Raw genomic sequence first — 20051 nt, forward strand, 5'->3', positions numbered from 1 at the left:
TAGCCTGCGCGCTGCGGCCGCCACCTCCGCCCGCCAAGGTCGCCTCCGCCGTTCTCCTCTCCTGCGCCCGCCGCCACGGAGACCGGATCAGCCGCCTCCATGGTCCGCGTCAGGGACCACCCGCCGCGGGAACTCTGGCCAATACCAGTTCTGTGGGCCGCCAATCGGTGGATTAGGTAAACCTGTGATTTCTGCGAGTAGGCTCGGCAATGATTGAAGGTTTCTTTGACAACAGCGGCAGTACCTGACTGTTTTTTCTGCTTCTAGGATGTCGTGTAGATAGAGAATAGCAAGGTTGAACCATGTCTGCATTGGAGATATCACCACGATTTTATTATCACAATCCTGTGGGTAATCTGAATTTTCAGTTTATTTTTCCTCCGAGCCTCTTACTAATAATGCATTTTCTATCATGTTTTTTAACATCGGAACGGATGTATGTACAATGCATGTATGCAGAGAAAATATTGTATATGGCGTGTAAGTTCTTCAAGTCAATATGCATTGCATATAAGAGAGTGTTAATTTTCTATTCTTCTGTATATGTAGGATGGTTAAATCCAAGCTTTGATACTCCATTTTTATTTTTATTTTTATTTTTATTTTGTACAGGTGATGCTTCATGTGAAAGGTGATCAAACCATACCACAATATCACATAAATTGTTCTGCTCTTAGGGACAATATCACCAGGTATTTATGTTTTGTCCAAATTTTTACCCTTAGGGACACCATAGAAGGATTTGAGGTTTATTCATTTGGTATTAGTGTACTGTTACATAAATTGTGCTTGAATTTGATGGACAATTTTGGTAGATTTGATCAAGTTTTTATTAAAAGTTGTTCCCTCAAGATTTTGAACTAAACTGATCGCCTTTAATGTGATTCTCCCTCATAGCATTTTAAGTTCACATGGTAATTAAGCTTGCTGATCAAAAGAAAATTATTCCGCCATAATTTTTTTATCTCTTTAGACTGTATTGTGCTTCCTGATACGATGGTATGCATGCGCCAATCTGTTGTTGTCACATGACTTGCTATTTTATTGCATCTTACAGAATCATATTCGGGCCAATATTCTCTTCTTGAATACATTTATACAATTGAATTTTTTATTGAATTTAATAGATTATAGTATAACAAAACCATTTTTCTGCATATCAAGGGTATTCAGTTTTTATGAAGAACTTGCCTTTCAATGCAAACTGTTAAAAATGGTTGTGTGTGAGTTCAGATCGTTTGATCTTCATTAAAAATGGCTTCAGTTTCCATGCATCATATGATTGCTGACTTTTTCATGCAGTTTGATGGGTTTTTGCTATGACTTCGTTGGATTTAAGTCTCAACAATCTATGTATGCAGCAACTGAGGTTTGTTCCTCCTTAGAAAGTACGATGTAGCCCTCTCATTTCACGTGTGATTTATTTTCGAAGGAATGCTACCTTCCCAGCACCCTTTATATAAAACTTTATATATAATCCTTTATTTTTGTTCGTAAATGCGATATTTGTAGTGTATTTAATGAACTAGGTAGTATATCATAACCACCCTTTACCTTATGCAGTTTGCATTTGTTTTAGTTACTTTACATAACCACTCTTTAAGAGGCTATATCATAACCACTCTTTAAGAGGCTAGAGATATGCCTGACTAGTCGGTTTCTGGCGGATGCCGTGTCTTTTCTTCCGCCGTCTAGGCGACTCCGAAAAACTCCATTCTCGAGGCCTCCGCCGCCGGTCTCGCCCGACTCAGCCCACGCTCTCCACTCCTCGTCACCATGAACTTACCTCACTCTGCACCACAACATTCCACTCCTCCGCCTCAAGACCCACATATCCCAGCCTCCACAGTGGATCCACTGTATCCACCCGATGCAGACCTCCCTCCCATTCTATCTGCCCCATTCCGCAATCACTCTCAAGAACAAGATCCTCTTCAGGGTGTTACGAAGCTCCAACAAGCCGGAGATATGCTGGCGCAGGTCACCATCCAAGAACAGCCTAGCGCAGGAGGAAAGAGGATCAATCAAAAAACAGAGCAAGAGATGGTGGAGCAGATTCAATATGCAGAGCAGCATAGACATGTGAAATTTTCCCAAGATACAAGATTTCAGGTAGATAATACAGATAATACTAGAGAAGAAGAGCAGTCCCCTGAAGCAACTCCAAGCTATGCTCAACAGGTGCAAGATCTTAACCTTATTGCAGTAATGCAAAGTTTACAAATAGCTGTACCGGAGGATCCATAAATCCCATATCAAGGAGATGTAAGTACCCAACCTGAGAAGAACTCGTCCTATTAGCTACTCATGAAAGTTGGATGTTCAAGTGGAACTTCTAGAAACCTTCCTCTGCAGCCCCTTAATGAAGCAATGGCAACAGCTTGGGGAAAAAATTATTGGGTGATTGATCAGGTGAAACATGCCATGTACAAGGCCTACTTTAGAAATGAAGAAGCTATGGATTCAGTTATCAGAAGGCAGCCTTGGTCGCTTGATAAGGATAACCTGTTGATTGAGTGAATCAACCCAAGGAATCCAAACAAAGATGTAGATGAGTACAAGTTTAACACCATCTATGTGCCTATTAGAGTTTTTGGTGTGCCTGAAAGATTTAGAGTGCCACATATGATGAGATATGTCATAGAAAAAATAGCACAAACTTCAGATATCCATTCCCCTCCAGAGATATCTATGAAGATTACAAGTGATTTTGTGGAAGCTTATGCTAAAATGGATATCAGGATGCCAGTCAAAGATAAAGTGAAGTACTTTGTTGGACCGAATGAATATATACTCTTGTATATCAACTATGGTAAAATTAAGAGAATCTGTACTTTTTGCGGCGTCATGTTTCACACTGTGGATTTCTGTCCTAACAGAAGAAAACTCATCCATCACCTTATTAGCATTGGAGCCAGAACCGCTTCGGTTCCCTTTTCATATGTTGGACTGTGGACTTCACAGGTTTCTAAGATCCCTGAAATAGCTTTCGAGCAATCAAACGTAATGGGAGGATTGTCATCAGAATTTAGAAGATACATGAAAGTGGATAGATCTGAGTCAACACCGCTTCCGCTGTCGAAATATACTTTGGCTGATAGCAGCTCAAGCCACAAAATGATAGAAGGGAGGGAAAATCAATCTCAAAAAGGCTCAATACAAATCAGAGGTAACCTTCTTGCTTCTGCTTCTAAGCCCCAAGAAGGCCTGCCTGGAAGACATACTTTACTTGGGCCACCACCCTCTATACAAAATACTGTTCAAGTTCAGTCTCAATCTCAACACATTAATGAGCCTCTTCCGCTTTCAGAGTTTAATAAACAAAAGCAGACAGAACACTCCACACAGGCCACGGTCAAGAGGCATCAGACGTCAGGTTCCACGGTCTCTCAGCACAGACACAAGAGGCAAGCTACAGAAGACCCACCTAGAGAAAAAGATCTAAACGGTTTTGGTGATCAAGAACAAGTCCGATTCAGATCGATGCCTCCCTCGTCTCCACAGTACTCTGGAACTGCATCATCACACCCTCGCTCATCAGACAGGACTGCTGCTTACCAACTTCCAAAAGCAAGATATGGCAGTGATGAACTTAGTTCTTTGGACCTTGGAATTGGTTTTCAAGTTGGTAAAAAAACTTCAAAAGGGGCAAGGTCGCAGGCACTACTCAGTTAAAAAAAGCCATCAACATTCCAGGGAAAGGAAGACATACCATCCAAGGAGTCACACTCGTTGGGATGACATGCCAGATGGAAGGAAACATCATGGCTCTTATACTGGAGTTTCTAATCATATCGCTGACAGCCACTTTGCAGGAGCTTTACAACAGGTTCAACAATTAGCTTCTCAATTTCGGGCTGGCCACAATGATGGAATTGACCCCATACCTGATAGGCACACCACTCATATTGCTCCTAGTTCACCGGCTAAGCTTCAAAATATACAAGATCCCAATCAGTATAGGGAATGGCTGGAAAATGTGGCTGCATCAACAACGGGTGCTACATCATAGAATGATCAACACTGGGGTTTGCAACCTACTCATTTGGGCTTGGATGACAATCACAACATTGTTGAAACAAACAACGAAACTACAATGAAAGCTTCCACTTCAGCCAGGGCCAGGGATTTAGACAATACTCATACAGATCACATGGAAGGTGTTGAGCAAGTTATGGAACATAAGGACGGACGGGCAGCGGCGCCAGCCTCTAAGGCGCCACTAGCGCCATGAGTCTTATATCATGGAACTGTCGAGGAATGGACAAGAGCCTCGACAGTAACAAAATGGTCTATCTTACCAGGTTGATCCATTCAACCAATTCCAAGGTAATCTTCCTCTCTGAGACCAAATCATCTAAATTTTCTAAGGTTCAATTGACTAATCGGTTTAATATTGATAATAGCTATGTGGTTCCCCCTGAGGGGCGTTCTGGAGGGCTGTGGCTTTTGTGGGATAGCGACATCGACTTGAACATCATCTCCGCTTCTCGTAGTTTAATCTTAGCTTCTCTTGTTAATACCGCTACCAATGAAGCTTTCAACCTAGTTTGTATGTATGGTGATCCAACCCACTCTAGGACCAAGGAACTGTGGAATGAGGTTTCCTCTTTTGCTTGTGTAAATATGGGAAAACCTTTGCTTTGTATGGGTGACTTTAACAACATGATGTACCCCTGTGACAAAAGTAATGCAAGTTATGTTAATCATGGTCGCATGCGATCTTTCTGTAATTATGTTAAAAATTGTGGTTTCATCGATTTGGGTTTTAGTGGTCCGGCCTACACTTGGACTAACAGGAGATTTTTCCACTTCCCCTCTTTATGAAAGATTGGATAGATTCTTTGCGAACCCTGAATGGTCTGACATGTTTCCCAATGCGAATGTTTACAATTTACCTATTATGCTTAGTGATCATGCTCCCGTGCCTGCGGTGCTTCACTCTAAATTTAAAAAACCTACTTACCAATTTAAATTTGAGAACTGGTGGTTGCTAGAGGAAGATTTTCAGGAAACTGTGATTCAAGCTTGGAGAAGTTCTCAGAATCAATCTTTCCCTTCAAGAACTAAACACTTAACAGGAGCTCTCAAGATATGGCGCAAAAAGAAGAAGCCTTTGCAACAGGAGTTACAAGACCTTGAACAAAAAATATCAGAGATTCAAGAACAGCCTATTCAGGTACAAGATCATGTTACAGAAGAGAACCTAATTATTAGGTATGAAGGTACGATGACTAAACTTACTCAATACTACAAGCAGAGAGCTAAAAAGCATTGGGCGACTCAAGGTGATCATAATACTAAATACTTCCATACTTCTGTTCTCAAAAGAAGAAGAAAAAATAGAATTGTTTCTCTAAAAAAGTCCAATGATCAAATCACGCTAGATCCTGAGGAAATTGCTGACGGTTTTATTTCTTACTTTAATAATATTTTCAAGTCGACTACTCAGGTCAATGTACACACCATGCAAGATCGTCCTGGAAGCATCACCGATGAATTCACCAACTCAGTCCCTCAAAAAGAGGAAATTTGGGAAATCCTCAGGAACATGAGAAGTGATGCTTCTCCGGGCCCTGACGGGCTTAATGTTGCTTTCTATAAGGCTGCGTGGAGTTGGATTGGAGATGATATCACCAAATTGGTTCAGAATTTCTACTATTATGGTACGTTGCCTCCTCAACTTAATGAAACTTCCATTGGTCTTGTTCCTAAGAAAAATATTTCCATCCAACCTCAAGACTTCAGGCCCATAAGCCTTTGTAATGTCATCTATAAAATTATCGCGAAAACTCTTGCTAACCGTATCAAGCCTCATCTTCCCAACAAAATCCTAGATACTCAACAGGCTTTTATTGAAGGGAGAAGAATAGCTAACAATGTCATAATTGCCCAAGAAATAACTCACTCTTTTAGTCTGTCCTCTTGGAAGCAGCAAGCTTTCATGCTTAAAATTGATCTTGCGAAAGCCTTTGATAGACTTGAGTGGAGTTTTCTCATGAATGCTCTCCATAAGCAAGGTTTCTCTGATCATTTCACTGATTTAATCAAAGCTTGCATCTCTAATTCTAAATTTGATGTGCTTATTAATGGCAATCTTCATGGGAGCTTCAAAGCTTCTAGAGGCATCAGACAAGGATGTCCTCTTTCTCCTTACTTATTTGTTATTGCTATCAATGAGTTAGCTACATGCTTGCAGGAGGAGTTGCAAAAAAGAAATTTGAACGGCATTGTGCTTGGGCCAAACTCGCCTCCTGTTTACTCTCTCATGTTTGCAGATGACTTAATAGTCTGTGGACAAACCACAAGGGAAGAAGTAACAACCATTTGGAGCACTTTGCAACATTTTTGTTCTCTTTCAGGTCAAACTCCTAATTGGGCCAAGTCTTCGGTTTTGTTTAGTAAGAATGTGGTGGATGCGCAGAGGGACATCGTCAAAGGTATTTTTAGAGTGGTAGATATGAAACCTGAATCCTTCCATTTAGGCCATCCTCTTATATTGCCTGCCAAAAATAGAACTACTGCTTATGATTTTGTCTTAAACAAGTTAAAAAGTAAAACAAAGCTAACAAGATTTCTCATGCGGGCAGACTTGTTCTAATCAAATCAGTTTTAGCCGCTCTTCCTGTGTACTATTTGTCCAATTTTTGTTTTCCAAGAAAATGTTGGCTAAAATGAATGCTGTGATAAGAGACTTCTGGTGGACTGGTGTTCAAGAGGAGAATCAAAAGAAGCCCCTCTACCTCAAGGCTTGGGCTGAGATTTGTAAATCCAAAAAAGAAGGTGGTCTAGGAATTAGAAATTTAGAAGCTGTCAACAAAGCTATTCTAGTTAATTCTGCTTGGAAAATTGTCATCACTAATTATAGCACTACAGCAAGGATCTTAAAATCTAAATATTTTCCCTATACCTCTTTCTGGAAAGCGCCCACTAATATTCCTAAGTCCGCTTTCTGGTCTTCAATTCTTAAGGTGAGGGAATCTCTTATCAATGCTGTTACTTTGCAAATATCCAAAGGTAATACTTGCATTTGGTCTAGTCCTTGGTGTCCTTTTTGGAATAACATTCACGATAGTCTTTTTATCCAGAATTCTGGTTTTCTTTATCCTGCTACGATTAAAGATCTTTGGATTCCTAATACAAAAGTTTGGAATATGCAACTTTTAGTTACTCTCTTTGGTCAACAAAAAGCTAATATTGTCTCCCAGATTCCTATAAATGCTAGTGACAACGAAGACATCTTAATCTGGAAACACACACCTTCAGGAATTTGTACTTCAAAGAGTGCTTACCAGATTTTTAGTCCAGGCTTTTATGGCCTTAATGCAGGTCCTCATCAAATCCTCTCCGAAAAATCAAGACATATCATTCACGCGATTTGGTTAAACAAGGATATGCCTCCAAGAGTCCAAGTTTTTGGCTGGAGGCTTATGAGACAGGCCATTTCTTCAGGATGTAGAGCTGCAGCAAGATCTTTTCACATTGATAAAAAATGTTGCAGGTGTGGAGCCGATGAAAATGACTTCCATTTGTTTTTCTCTTGTCATTTTGTTCATGCAGTTTGGTTTGCGTCGCCGTTGGGTTTGAGAATGGAAGGTTTGATTGCTCAAGGTGTGCATGAAATTGAAGATGCTCTGCACATCATCATGATGACCTACAAAACAGAGCACTCCATTCCCCTTGTTTTTAATATTCTTTGGTCTATTTGGAAGGCGAGGAATGACCTCCTGTTCAACAAGATTAATAGCTCTCCTATGCAGATTCTTTATGCAGCAAAAGCCTTAACTTATGCAGGTCAAGAGAATCATAAAGAAAGAGGAGATGGACACGCTCAGTCGAGGCATAACACGGAACCAAGTCATAGCAACTTCACCATTTCATCTCCCATTGACAGTAGCGGAATATCTTCAGGGCCTACCTTCTTCACGAATGATTCCTGGAAGAATACTTCTACAAATGTGTCTCCAATTTCCTTTCAGCTTCACAAGCGTCACATGGCTGAAGGACCTAACATTTTTACTGATGCTGCTTGGAAGCTCCCAGCTTCAAATGTGTCTCCAAATGTGTCTTTTCTTGCAGGTACAAAGAGTAAAGCAGGCATTGGCGTCTTTATGCATCGGATTGGAGAACAAAAGTATTCTGTTTTTGTGGAGGCTTCCCCATTTGCAGGTTCAGCACTTGAAGCGGAGGCTCAAGCTCTGGAGCTAGCAACACAGATTGGAACAGCCATGGGAGTACATCAACCTAATTTCTTAACTGACAGCAATGTTCTTGCTGAAGCTGTGACAAAGAGAGACCCAATCAAGCATCCAGGACATTGGTCTATAAGGCCAAATCTACACTAGATTCTCTCCTATATTCAAAACTTGGAAGCAAGAGTTATCAAAATTAGAAGAAAAAACAACAAGATAGCTCACAGGCAAGCTCAGGATACTTACAGGCCCCATAATGTTCAAGTTTGTTTTTATAGTTGTGCAGGGTTAGCACACAATCCATCATCTTGCCCTGTAAAAGTTGTTATCAGCTCTCTAAATGTCCAGGTTTGCACATTATTAGTAGTGTCATGTTTATGAAGTAATAAAATCTCCTTTCGCCAAAAAAAAAAGAGTCTAGAGATACAGCAAGGTGCCATGACGACTCTGGAAAGATTAGCACTAACTAACGTCAGCAGCATGACGGAGGTCCCAGCTGGCATTGAGTTCCTCATGCCCCTCAAGTATCTAGTCTTCCGCGAAATCACCAGAGACTTCCTGACGTCACTGCGGCAGTGTTCTAGACTTGACCTGTCGTGGGTGAGGTGCTCTCTTCGGGATTAAACTGCTAGCTGCCGGTGCGGAAATGTGTAGGTACGCAAGCAAAGTCACTCAGCTGCCAACTTGTGGGTAGTACTACTTGTTTCTTTGGTCCTCTAATCATAGAGATTTAACTTCTTGTGGTGTGGTGTTGGTTACATGTAGGTCTCTGGCGGGAAGGAACTGAAGATGCTTCATTATTTGGACCAGAAGCAGATCAAGGAATGATTAATTCAATGCGGTTATCGTGCTGCTAGTCGATCTCAATTCGCATTCATATGGTGTTTTCACTTCGTCGTGGATTGTTGTACTATTTCCTCTCCTGTTGTTTTGGTTGTGGATTTTAAATACTGCATATTCATGCCTTGAATTGCCTTTTAGTTTAAAGTGTTAAGAGTTAAGATTTAGGTCAGAAAGATTTCGTCCCGAAGAATGTTACCCTGCCGACTTGATCTATTTTCTTTACTCTAAGTTGTAATTGTAAATAGACCTCTCACTACTTGTTCAATAAAGCAATTAAATTATCAATTTAATCTCTCGCCTCCTGTTGGTGCACCTTGCTATAGGACGCTGTGGCTTCAAGCACGCGACATGCTGCTTCTGGGTATGGGTTGATCGTGTGCTTGTGAAGCGTGGTATTTCAAGTTCTTCAATTCCATATGTATTTTGGGTTGTGTTTTCGTATTGCTCAGGCTTTTCACATATTGTTTGCTTCTTTGAAGCAGGCATGTGCTGCAATAAAAACTCTAGATCCATGTGGGCTTATTGTTTCTGAACTTTATTGAGATCGCCTAATCGCAGCTGTGACTGTTAAATAAATGAAAAATTTGTAATGCTCAGACTTTTGCTCAACTGCATTCTCATATATATAGCTACCACAGTAATTTAGTCGCTGTTGTAACTGATATGTCGATCTTATTCACTGTGATGTCGATCGGACCCTGAATAATCAGAATCTTAAGCACCTTAATTGAGGAATGAAATCAGAATAACAGATCAATTCAAGTATACCAATTTCCCCCTTCAATAAAAGACAGACAGAACAGAGCCTCTGCCTTTCTTACATACCGATGATGGGTCCATTGGCCACACTCCCCAGTACAGAGAGCTTGATCAAATGAACCAATTACACACACAAATACATACATACTCACAAGGATGGACACACCAATTACTCACAAGTAAACCACAACACATCACACCACAAGCTCGACTCGGCGCTTATTTATTAACCACAAGTGCAGTTGTCGCCGCAGCTGCACCCTTTACCAGACACGCCGGCCATCTCGAACTGCTCCTGCTTCTTCTCCGGCGCCATGCCGAGAACCAGCACCTGGGCCTGGGTTCTGCTGGTGGTGCTGCCCTGCTCTGCCAGGTCTGGGTACATCTTCCTGCAACCGCGCATAGATTAGTCAGGAACTCCCATAAATCAATAATTCATCGATCAATCATCACAAGAAAATTTAAGTGGATCACAGTAGTAAAGGGAATTAATATCTGCATGTGTGTGTGCGTATATGTATTCTTATATCTTGTGAATTGTTATTATAATTTTCTCTGAATCAACTGAAATACTATGGTTTTCTGTCTGCCTATATATATTGTTATCTCTTTGCATATAAAATTAAGTGGATCAGGTTCGTTTGAACAAGTTATAAAATGAATAGCTCGATTATTAGACGGTCAGTTACTTGGCGCCGAAGATGAATCGACCAAAGGATATACATATAGTATAAGTAATCAAAGATGATCGAGCAGGTAATTATTAATTTAGATATCTTTTAGATATTACGTAGAGAACCATTTTATTGAACATCAAATTATAAACCGTAAGGGTGTCATAAAGTGCTAAAAGCGTAATTACAGGGTAGAAAACTTGTTAGTAGTATTTTGCAAGTATGAGGTGTACTTTGGGGAGGTATGAACTGAAAGAACAGCTAATGTCAGCCACTATAAACAAATGGTCAGCATCAAGACTCTTATGCAAGATCACATTTTTGTTTTCGTGACCTTGTTTATGCTGGATTGCCAATTTATTTGTTCTAGTTCTTTTGATTGAGACAGCAATAAAAACATCATGTCCCGTGCGTCAACAACCTAGAATTAAGGGGATACTTGATTTGGACAGGGAATATAGAAAATGTTATCACAATGCAATAATAACAAAGATCATGTCACATCCTTAGCTACCTACTAGTTCTATGTGTCGAAAGCTACAAGAAATTCAAGAACTAGAAAAACTTCATAGCAAAGGATATCTCATCTACGGACAGCAAGGCGCCAAGGCCTATTTTCGTTACGTGCACTAGCTTCGAAAGAAAAGCGTGTATTATCGTTTAAAAGTTTGTGTTCAAAACCGTCAGAGGTGTACAGAACTTGTTCAGGAAACACATAAAATTGATTTCTAACAGGACACTTGCTGCTTCTGATCAGACAGGCACACAAGGATCACACAGTCTTCTCGACTGGCACAGGCGCGGTGGACCCCAAAAGTACCTTGTTTCCAAGTGAGAGCAGCATCAGCATGGACATGCTGCCGAGCATGGCATTCTTCAAAGGAATGGAGGAGGCCAAAATGTTGTTGCCCGGAGACTTTGTGGTGGTGGATAGTAAGAATAAGTTTAACATGGATGGTGAGACGGAGCCAGGCATGGGCAGCAAGCAAATTGCAGCGCTGGTGGATACTGACTCGGAGTCGGAGGAAACCGTGCTCGAAATTTTGGCCCGGCTCATGCTCAAGGCCTGCGAGGGTGAGATGCACATCAACAAGGATAACATGGCGGCACAGAAGAGCATCTGCAGGCGTGGGAGGGACGGTGCGAGGCAGACGGGGGTGACTGACCTAGATAAGCTGTTGATCCGCTGTGCGGAAGCAGTCTTCAGAAACGACCGGCGTAACGCGAGCGAGCTGCTGGAGCAGATCAAGCGGCACTCCTCGCCATTGGGGGACGCTAGGCAGCGGCTGGCACATTACCTAGCCCAGGGGCTAGAAGCACGGCTGGCCAGCACAGGGAACAAGTTGTACCGCTCACCCATTGGAAATAGGGCCCTCTCCACCTTTCAGCTCTTTAGGGCCTACCGTCTGTACATTGACACCTGCTGCTTCGTCAAGATATCATTTCTCTTTTCCAACAAGACCATCTACAATGCCGTTGCAGGGAAGGAAAAACTGCATATTGTGCACTACGGCATCAACACTGGCCTGCAGTGGCCAGCATTGATTCGGTGGCTGGCGGAAAGGGAGGGTGGGCCACCGGAGCTGAGGATCACCAGCATCAACACGCCTCAGCAATTTAGCAAGCATGTTCGGCGTGCCATTCAAGTTCCACGCCATCGCAGCCAAGCGAGAGGCTGTGAGCGTTGAGGACCTCCACATCGATCCCGATGAGGTGCTTGTCGTGAATAGCCTATTCCAGTTCAAGACCTTGATGGATGAGAGCCTCACCTTCACCTTTGACAGGGTAAACCCAAGGGACATGGTGCTCGACAATATCAGGAAGATGAAGCCATCTGCATTTGTCCATGCCATCGCCAATGGACCATACAGCGCAGCATTCTTCATGCCGCGGTTCCACCAAGTGTTATACCACTTCAGGGCGTTGTTCGACATGATGGAGACCATTATTCCACAGGAAAACTACATGAGACTGCTGGTGGAGCAGGAATTTTTTTCTCGGTGTGCCATGAATATGATAGCATGTGAAGGTGCAGACCGGGTGGAGCGCCCTCAGACTTACCGGGAGTGGCAGGCACGGAACCAGCGGGCAGGGCTAAGACAGCTGCCATTGGATTCTGATATTGTTTTGATGCTCAAGGACAAAGTGAAGAATCAGTACCACAAGCATTTCATGATCAAAGAGGATCACCAATGGGTTCTCCAGGGATGGAAAGGCCAGGTGCTCTATGCCCTATCGACATGGGCAGCTGATGATGCTGGTGGTTCTGAATTGGCACAGATATAGATAGATTGAGTACCTACCGATGCATAAACATTTGATTTTGTCTTTGTGTGCCATGTATGGCATAGATATTCTTTTTTGTATCTGTAACTCAGGTACCAGAAACCACGTTCATGTGGTCAATTTGCGCCTTTTTCTCAGAGCTACTGTGAACACATGACTGAAGAAACACTCTGATATAATCTGCCTCGTAAGATGGCACGAGTGGCTTGAATTTGTACTTTCTTTATTCCAACAATCCATCTGTTCGCTTGCAGATTTGATCCAAGGGTGGAGCTGTAAAGAAAGATAGGATTGAACATCTAGATGCACAACGGCACAAAATATTAACACATAAAATTGATTTCTACGAGATAATTGCTGCCTCTGATCAGACAGGAACACAAGGATGGCTGCAACACCAAGATAAATATAATATCTACTCCCTCTGTCCGGGTTTACAAGGCTCACACGAAATTTTATGTCAAACTTTGACCAAAATTACATTAGCAATACGAGGTTATCGTGACACAAAAGAGATATCGTTGGACTCGTATCGAAAAACTCTTTCTAATGGTAAAATTTTATACACATATCTTGAATGTTATTTGTATAACTCTTGATCAAAGTTTGGCACAAAACCCAACAGAGGTCTTATAAACCTGGACGGAGGGAGTATCTAAAAATCCTTTCTTAATTTGTTCATACTGCTGGATGATTAAACCAACCTTCTGGAATGTAAAGCTTTGATAGTTCCAACGGCTAGAAATGGTGAGGTTGTTGGCTTCACATGGAATGGATGGAGAACGAAATGATATCTCAAATCCAAGTGTTTGCCCCTCACCTGTAAGTAAGTAACAGAAACCAGATATATGATAAAAAAATTGCTCAGGTCCATAAATATGATATATTCCAGTCTTCCAGAGCTGAAAAAAAAAATGATAACATACTTAGAGGGTTACAACGGCACAGACACCATGCTGTCAAGATTGTACCCTTTGCAACCCCGTACCTTTTGTACGCCTGCATAGAGTACTCGCTGCATGTTGGCACATAACGGCAGCTTGAAGGTAGTAAGGGTGATATCTCTCCTGTAGACATAAATCTTATCCGGTGAGAAGACCATACAGATCTAATCTATCTATTATATATTAAAAGTACATGACGGAGCAACCACAAAAAAGATAGAGAGGCTAGAAAATCCCACAAAAAAGCAAGATATCCAACCGTTGGAATAACAGAAAAACAAATCGTAGCCATTAGATCTTACTATTAGTATTTTGGATATTTTTAAGTTAAAAGAAATTACCCACGTATGCCATGGGTAACCCTGACTAAACGTATGCCACGGATCCATCTTCTCGATCTGCAACCTCCCGCCGCCGCCGTCGTCAGGTTGTTCGATGCGGGAGGTTGGAGCAGCCTGTCCCTGATTAATCAGGTTCTTCTCGATCCATGCACTCATCCTTCTTCTTGAGCCCTCCGATTAGTCCTAGGGAAGGGGAAGTGATGTGTTTTAAGGATGAAGACGTGGCAGGTAGCAGCAGCCTGTCCCTGAGAGGAGATGGGACGTGGAGCCAGGAGGAGGAGAATTCGGAGGAGGATGTCAAAATTAAGTAGTGCTTATTCAATTCCCTTGACCCTTACAAGGTCAGTGGATTTCCCTGAAACATCTCGCAGCTGATCTGATGCCGCTCCCAGTGTGAGGCTTCGGCGTTGCACCGGTCTCAGTAGGATATATTCAACCACGGCATACTGAATCAACTCAAGACTAGCAATGATTTGGTGTTTAATTCCTGGCTCCCTATGATTAATCATGAATGAAGCAAATAGCCAAATAAGCACATGTGAGTACTATTTGTTTTACCGATGCTACTGGAACACATTGTTTTGTTTTATGATTCTGCATCTTCCTTTTGCATAGGGGTGATAAAATTAAAGTTTTTGAGTTGGTGAGACTTCCATATTATCTCTGACATATAATGGAGATTGAGTTGATGTATCACACAACAAAACATGCCTGTACAGACGCCCAATTAGCAGACTAAAGACGTGATATTTCATCTCTATTGAGTTATAGAGTCGCTTTCACAAAGCGTCCTTGAAGCGTCTCCTCAGGAACCGTGTCAAGTTATGTAGAGACGCTAGCTAAGCGCGTCTATAAGATATAAGACACTTTGTAGAGACATCGAAACTCGTTTCTGTACATGTAGGGACATTTTATTTGACACGTTTCACTCGCGTCCCTACTAATAGTTTGACACGCTCAATTTACGTTGCAACAAATGTAGAGACGCTTTTACAAATTTGGACTAGCCCATCTCGTGAGCTAGTTCATCTTAAAAGTATAGTCTTTGACTCCACTCCATAGTAGTAGTAAGATGGATGTCCAAAAAACAATCAGGAATAAAGCAGCAACAAACTGCAAATATGAACTTACTTTTGTAGAATCTTAGCATGGACAGTGCCACTTTGACTCCCAGATCATCGACTTTCTCTTCTCAGAATCATAACATGTGCAAATTGTCGCCAAGGGGGGCCAGTCCTTTTACTTGTGTAGTTCATTGCAGGGAGAAAACAACCACGTCTTCAGACAAAATAAAGTTCAAAGCACAATGTCCTGAATTCATGTTTCCCAAAAGTGCACATAGAGTTCCATAGCTGGCGTATGTATAGTGAGGTTTTACAGTGTGTGAGTTCATGAGCTTCCGACACACATTTTTTCTTAACAGTCACTGACAGAGTTCTTTTGCACAAAATTAACTGGGGAAAAGTGGAAACATATGATGCTAAAATACATTCTGAATTCGTGTTAAGCACTCCCATACTTTGGAAACAAAGGATGAAAGAAGTATTAATTCTAAGAAAAATAAAGAAACAAGAAGTGCATTTAGACTTCTCAACCTGCAATCACTGAACTAACCTTCATCATCAGCAGAACAGCAGACCAGCTTCACCGGAATCCTTCTCTTCTTCTTGTACGAACCAGCGAAAGAATCTAGACATCAGAAACCAAGACGGTCAATTGAGGGGAGGTTAATTTGTCAGTTGTTTGCACAGTAGGATCCATCATCCAAGAGAGCAGAGAGCTTGACTCAAACGAAAGATTAGGAGTAAGGAGATTTACTTTTTCTTCTGGCGAGAGGATGCCCAGCCATAGTAGGCAAGAGGGAGATAGAGACGGCGGCGTCCATGGCCATGGCGGCGGCGTTATGACTGTGCATTCCGTTAATTTGGTTCGGTAAATACAGGCATCAAAACTTGAGTAGATACGGTACGCAAGTAAACGATCCACTCTGAATTTCTTAGCTATTGATAGATTAGTCGCAACAAGTCGAAAAAATTCCCCGAAATTTTCACCACATGTGCAAAGGAAAAAAAAAAGCCAAGCACAATTAGCTAGTAGGTAGCAGGCGCATCAACATCAATCGAGACATGCTTGAGTGCGCAATCCATGGTTTGCATTGATTTAAGGCAATGGAATTTACCTGTAGCGGCTGCTAGAGGGGCGGGGAGCAGCGAGCGGGCGGGCGCCGGGGAGGGGGAGGGGATCAGACTTCAGAGGAGGAGGACAGTCGGCGGGGACCGTCGAGCGTCGGGCGCCGGCGAGGGTAGGCCGCCGCCGCCGTGCTTGGGGGCGGCTTCGCCTTTCCCGGCGTTGAGGAAGGAAAACATGTTGATTCTCGACGCCCGGAGTATGGAGTTCTCCATTGCTGCCCCACCAGACGAAGCCAGAGGTTGATGGTGATATGGATGCAGTCATGGTGGAGGCAGGGGAAGGAGGGCCTGGGATGTTTTTGCATGTCAGAGATATGGCCATATGACAGCTGACCTCAGTTATTACACTCTTTGGCAAGACAATGGTGGGAGTTCCAGCAAGTGGCACAGGAAGACAGTAGTCTCACTGGGGTCTGGGTTCATAATCAGAGGTTCAATGAGATGTTGCTTGCTCCTGATCTTGAACCGGTTGGAACCTCATGTGGTATTTCATATTGCTCAGGCTTTTCACATATTGTTTGCTTCTTCGAAGCAGGTTTGTACTGCTACTATACATCTGCGTGTGCTTATTGTATCTGAACTTTATATGAGATCGCCTAATCGCAGCTGTAACTGTTAAATAAAAGAAAATTTTGTAATGCTCAGACTTACTTTTGTTCAACTTCATTCTCATATATATAGCTACTGCTGTAATTTAGTCGTTGTTGTAACTGATATGTCGATCTTATTCACTGTGATGTCGATCGGACCCTGAATAATCAGAACCCTAAGCAGCTTAATAGTTTGTTCAGGCTTACTTAGCTGCAAGCGCCCAGCAACATGCAAGAACTTGTGAATCAGCTCTGTCTCCTATTTCTGTTGTTCTGAACCGATATGATGATTGATGTGCAGTGCTTATTGTATCTGAACACCATCGATCAACCTTTTCCAGCCTTATTAATTGAGGAACGAAATCAGATTAATTCAAGTCTACCAATTTCTCCCTTCAATAAATTAGACAGACAAACAGAGCCTCTGCCTTTCTTATATACTGATGGTTGGTTCACTGGCCAAACTCCCCAGTGCAGAGAGCTTGATCAAATGTACCAATTACACACACAGACACACAGATACATACATACTCACAAGGAAGGATACACCAATTAAGAGCAAGTAAACAACAACACAATCACACCACACGCTCTGACTCGGCGCTTATTTACTAACCACAAGTTCATCATGATTAATGGACTAACAGTTACAAGGGTTGCACTTGCAGTTGTCGCCGCAGCTGCACCCTTCGCCGGACACGCCGGCCATCTCGAACTGCTCCTGTTTCTTCTCCGGCGCCATGCCGAGAACCAGCACCTGGGCCTGGGTGCTGCTGGTGGTGCTGGCCTGCTCTGCCAGGTCTGGGTACATCTTCCTGCAACCGCGAAGCAACTCCCATAAATCAACAGTTCACCGATCGATCATCACAAGAAAATTTAAGTGGATCATCAGTAGTAAAGGGAATCAATATCTACATGTGTGTGCATAGGTTCTTGTATGTTGTGAATTGTGATTATAACTTCTCTGAATCAACTGAAATACTTTGCTATAAATCAAGAGTCATATGTATATACCCGCAAGTGCAGTTTGAGCCACAGTTGCAGCTTGATCCACAGCTGCAAGACATCTTCCAAATCTCTCTAACCTCAAGCTGATGAAATCAAGGAGGAGAATATGAAGAGCTTTGGTATTAAACAAGATGATGAGCACACAACTGAATGAATAGCCTCCAAACACTCCACCACCATTTATAGCCAAACATAGAGCTATCTAGAAGACTCTACTACCTTCTGTTGCGTGCCACGATGCGATACGCAGGCCTCCGATAATTATTCACATTTTTTATAGATAGAGAGAAAGAAAAAAAGACAAATAATTTTGAAAGGGACACAAAATTTTGATTTGGTAATTTGAATTGTTATTGGGGAAGTTGGATGTTACTGATAAATCTCTATAGCTGATCAAAGGAAGAAATAAACCAAGATTTAGCAGGAAATTTAAGGTATATATCCCTGTGGAACTCCTTTAGCTTCAAGTCTCTGTCTCTGGATTTAAGAGTTCCAGACTATTCTGTATGTGTTGATTAAGACGTGGTTGCTTTCTTCCAAAGTGATATTAGTGCGTGGTTGACTTTTAGATTACACAAGCACGTTAACTGAGGAATATTTGAGATTAATACTACGTAATAAGAGAACATCACTATTCTACGTCAGTTTTAGATATGACTTTTGCAATTGCAGGACGGCAAGAAACAGGCCTTGTTTCCTTTGTTGCTTCTCTAGACTTCTTTTTGGCTCAAATCAGGTACTCCCCCCGTCCAACAAAAGATGTCTCAAGTTTGTCAAAATTTGAATGTATCTAGACATGACTTAGTATATAGATGCATTCAAACTTAGTCAAAGTTGAGACATCCTTTGTTGGACGGAGGAAGTATATCTTTTAGATATTACATAAAGAACCATTTATTCAACATCAACTTCAATTGCATTTTACTAGTCTCCTCTGTAATTTACAGGGAAGAAAACTTGTTAAGTATTTTGTTGTTCTTTTGATTGAGACAGCAATAAAAACATCATGTCCCATGCGTCAACAATCTAGAAAAGAGATACTTGATTTTGATAGGGAATATAGGAAATGTTATCACAATGCAATAGCAAAGATCATGTCACATCCTTAGCTACCAACTAGTGTCGAAAGCGACAAGAAATTTGACAAGTAGACAAACTCCATAGCAAAGAATATCTCATCTACAGCCAGCAAGGCGCCAAGGGCTATTTTCTCTACCTATTTGAAAATTTGTGTTCATGATTTTGCCTATCAAATGGATTTATGAAGTTAGTTGAAAGCTATTCTCTGCAGACCCACGTAAGGAGAAAAAAAGAAGCTTTCTGAACTATATGGTTGCAGACTTCAGAGATCTGATCATATTATGCTTCTGTGGAAAACAAAGCAACATCTTTTGCACCAATTATTGGTCAGGTTGCTGTTACTTCTCGGTTTCAAATGCTTCCACTTGTACCCAAAAGATAGCTGTCATGCCTGAATTTCAAAGCTGAAATTGGTTTGCTGTCACTTGTCAATTTGAAATACTTTGCAGTTGTACCCAGAAGATAGCGTTCATGCCTAAATTTCAAGCCGGAAGATGGTGGATGTCACTATCCAGTTTGAAATGTTTGCACTTCAACAAAGGTTATGCATATTCAGCAAAAGTTTAGAGTATTGGCTTGACATCTTTGCTCTGCTTTAATTTTCAGAAACAGTAGACGCTTCTCAAAAGGCGATTAATTCCCGCCCTAGTTGACGCAAAAAAGTTAAAGCTCGAAATGCTACGAGAAAAATTATCTTTTTTTTGTTTTGGAACAGCAAATTATCATTTGAGTTTCTCTTCTGACAAAAAAATCTTTACTTATGGAGTCAAGAACTAATTTCAACAAAATCAAGGTTGACAAAAAGATTGTAGTAATTTTACACAAAAATTATGAGCAGTGAAAACTAGAAGCGCCCACCGTGGGGCTCGAACCCACGACCACAAGGTTAAGAGCCTTGCGCTCTACCAACTGAGCTAGACGGGCTTTTTGAATTTGCATTTCCATACGTGATATTGTACATTAAACTTAGGAAAAAACAACGGCAACCAACCCAAGATTTTACGAACAAAGCTCCAAATTCTAACCCAAAGAAACCAGCGTGGATCAATATTGACAGTTTGTTAACTTTGGCACATGGTTCAACAACAGTCCATGGCATCTGGATCAAATGGACTTCAGTACATCTCTATGACCATGAGAAACAA

At 41.7% G+C, this 20051-nt stretch overlaps 2 protein-coding genes, 2 long non-coding RNA genes, 1 other non-coding gene and 1 pseudogene across 7 annotated transcripts; 3 read left to right on the top strand and 3 right to left on the bottom strand.

Moving 5' to 3' along the window:
* Positions 1-8755: 8755 nt before the first annotated feature.
* LOC112268616 lies at positions 8756-9325 on the top strand. Of its 2 annotated transcripts, none has more exons than XR_002959975.1 (2): positions 8756-8846; positions 8958-9325. It is a non-coding gene; the product is annotated as an uncharacterized LOC112268616 (long non-coding RNA). The 2 variants fall into 2 exon arrangements; XR_002959976.1 differs by lacking the exon at positions 8756-8846 and adding an exon at positions 8851-8878.
* A 1963-nt stretch (positions 9326-11288) lies between these two features.
* On the top strand, positions 11289-12945 carry LOC112268610 (annotated as a pseudogene).
* LOC106865378 (putative membrane protein insertion efficiency factor) lies at positions 12730-15647 on the bottom strand. 2 transcript variants are annotated; one of them, XM_024454459.1, is made up of 4 exons: positions 15171-15647; positions 13681-13821; positions 13459-13574; positions 12730-13027 (listed from the first exon to the last, which is right to left on the bottom strand). In XM_024454459.1, the coding sequence occupies exons 1-4, from the start codon at positions 15187-15189 to the stop codon at positions 12863-12865; spliced, it is 441 nt and encodes a 146-aa protein (XP_024310227.1). In that variant the 5' UTR covers positions 15190-15647; the 3' UTR covers positions 12730-12862. The 2 variants fall into 2 exon arrangements, with proteins under 2 accessions (XP_024310227.1, XP_024310228.1); XM_024454460.1 differs by lacking the exon at positions 15171-15647 and adding an exon at positions 14040-14181.
* On the top strand, positions 14052-14692 carry LOC104584419. The gene is made up of 2 exons (XR_002959972.1): positions 14052-14171; positions 14259-14692. It is a non-coding gene; the product is annotated as an uncharacterized LOC104584419 (long non-coding RNA).
* A 1539-nt stretch (positions 15648-17186) lies between the features above and the next one.
* On the bottom strand, positions 17187-17996 carry LOC100839136 (metallothionein-like protein 1). The gene is made up of 2 exons (XM_014902452.2): positions 17833-17996; positions 17187-17633 (listed from the first exon to the last, which is right to left on the bottom strand). Exons 1-2 carry the CDS (start codon positions 17883-17885, stop codon positions 17459-17461), a joined length of 228 nt encoding a protein of 75 aa, XP_014757938.1. The 5' UTR covers positions 17886-17996; the 3' UTR covers positions 17187-17458.
* A 1761-nt stretch (positions 17997-19757) lies between these two features.
* Positions 19758-19830, bottom strand: TRNAK-CUU. The gene has a single exon. It is a non-coding gene; the product is annotated as a tRNA-Lys (tRNA).
* Positions 19831-20051: the final 221 nt, after the last annotated feature.

The sequence above is a fragment of the Brachypodium distachyon genome, chromosome 4, assembly GCF_000005505.3.
Source record: "Brachypodium distachyon strain Bd21 chromosome 4, Brachypodium_distachyon_v3.0, whole genome shotgun sequence".
NCBI lineage: Eukaryota > Viridiplantae > Streptophyta > Magnoliopsida > Poales > Poaceae > Brachypodium > Brachypodium distachyon.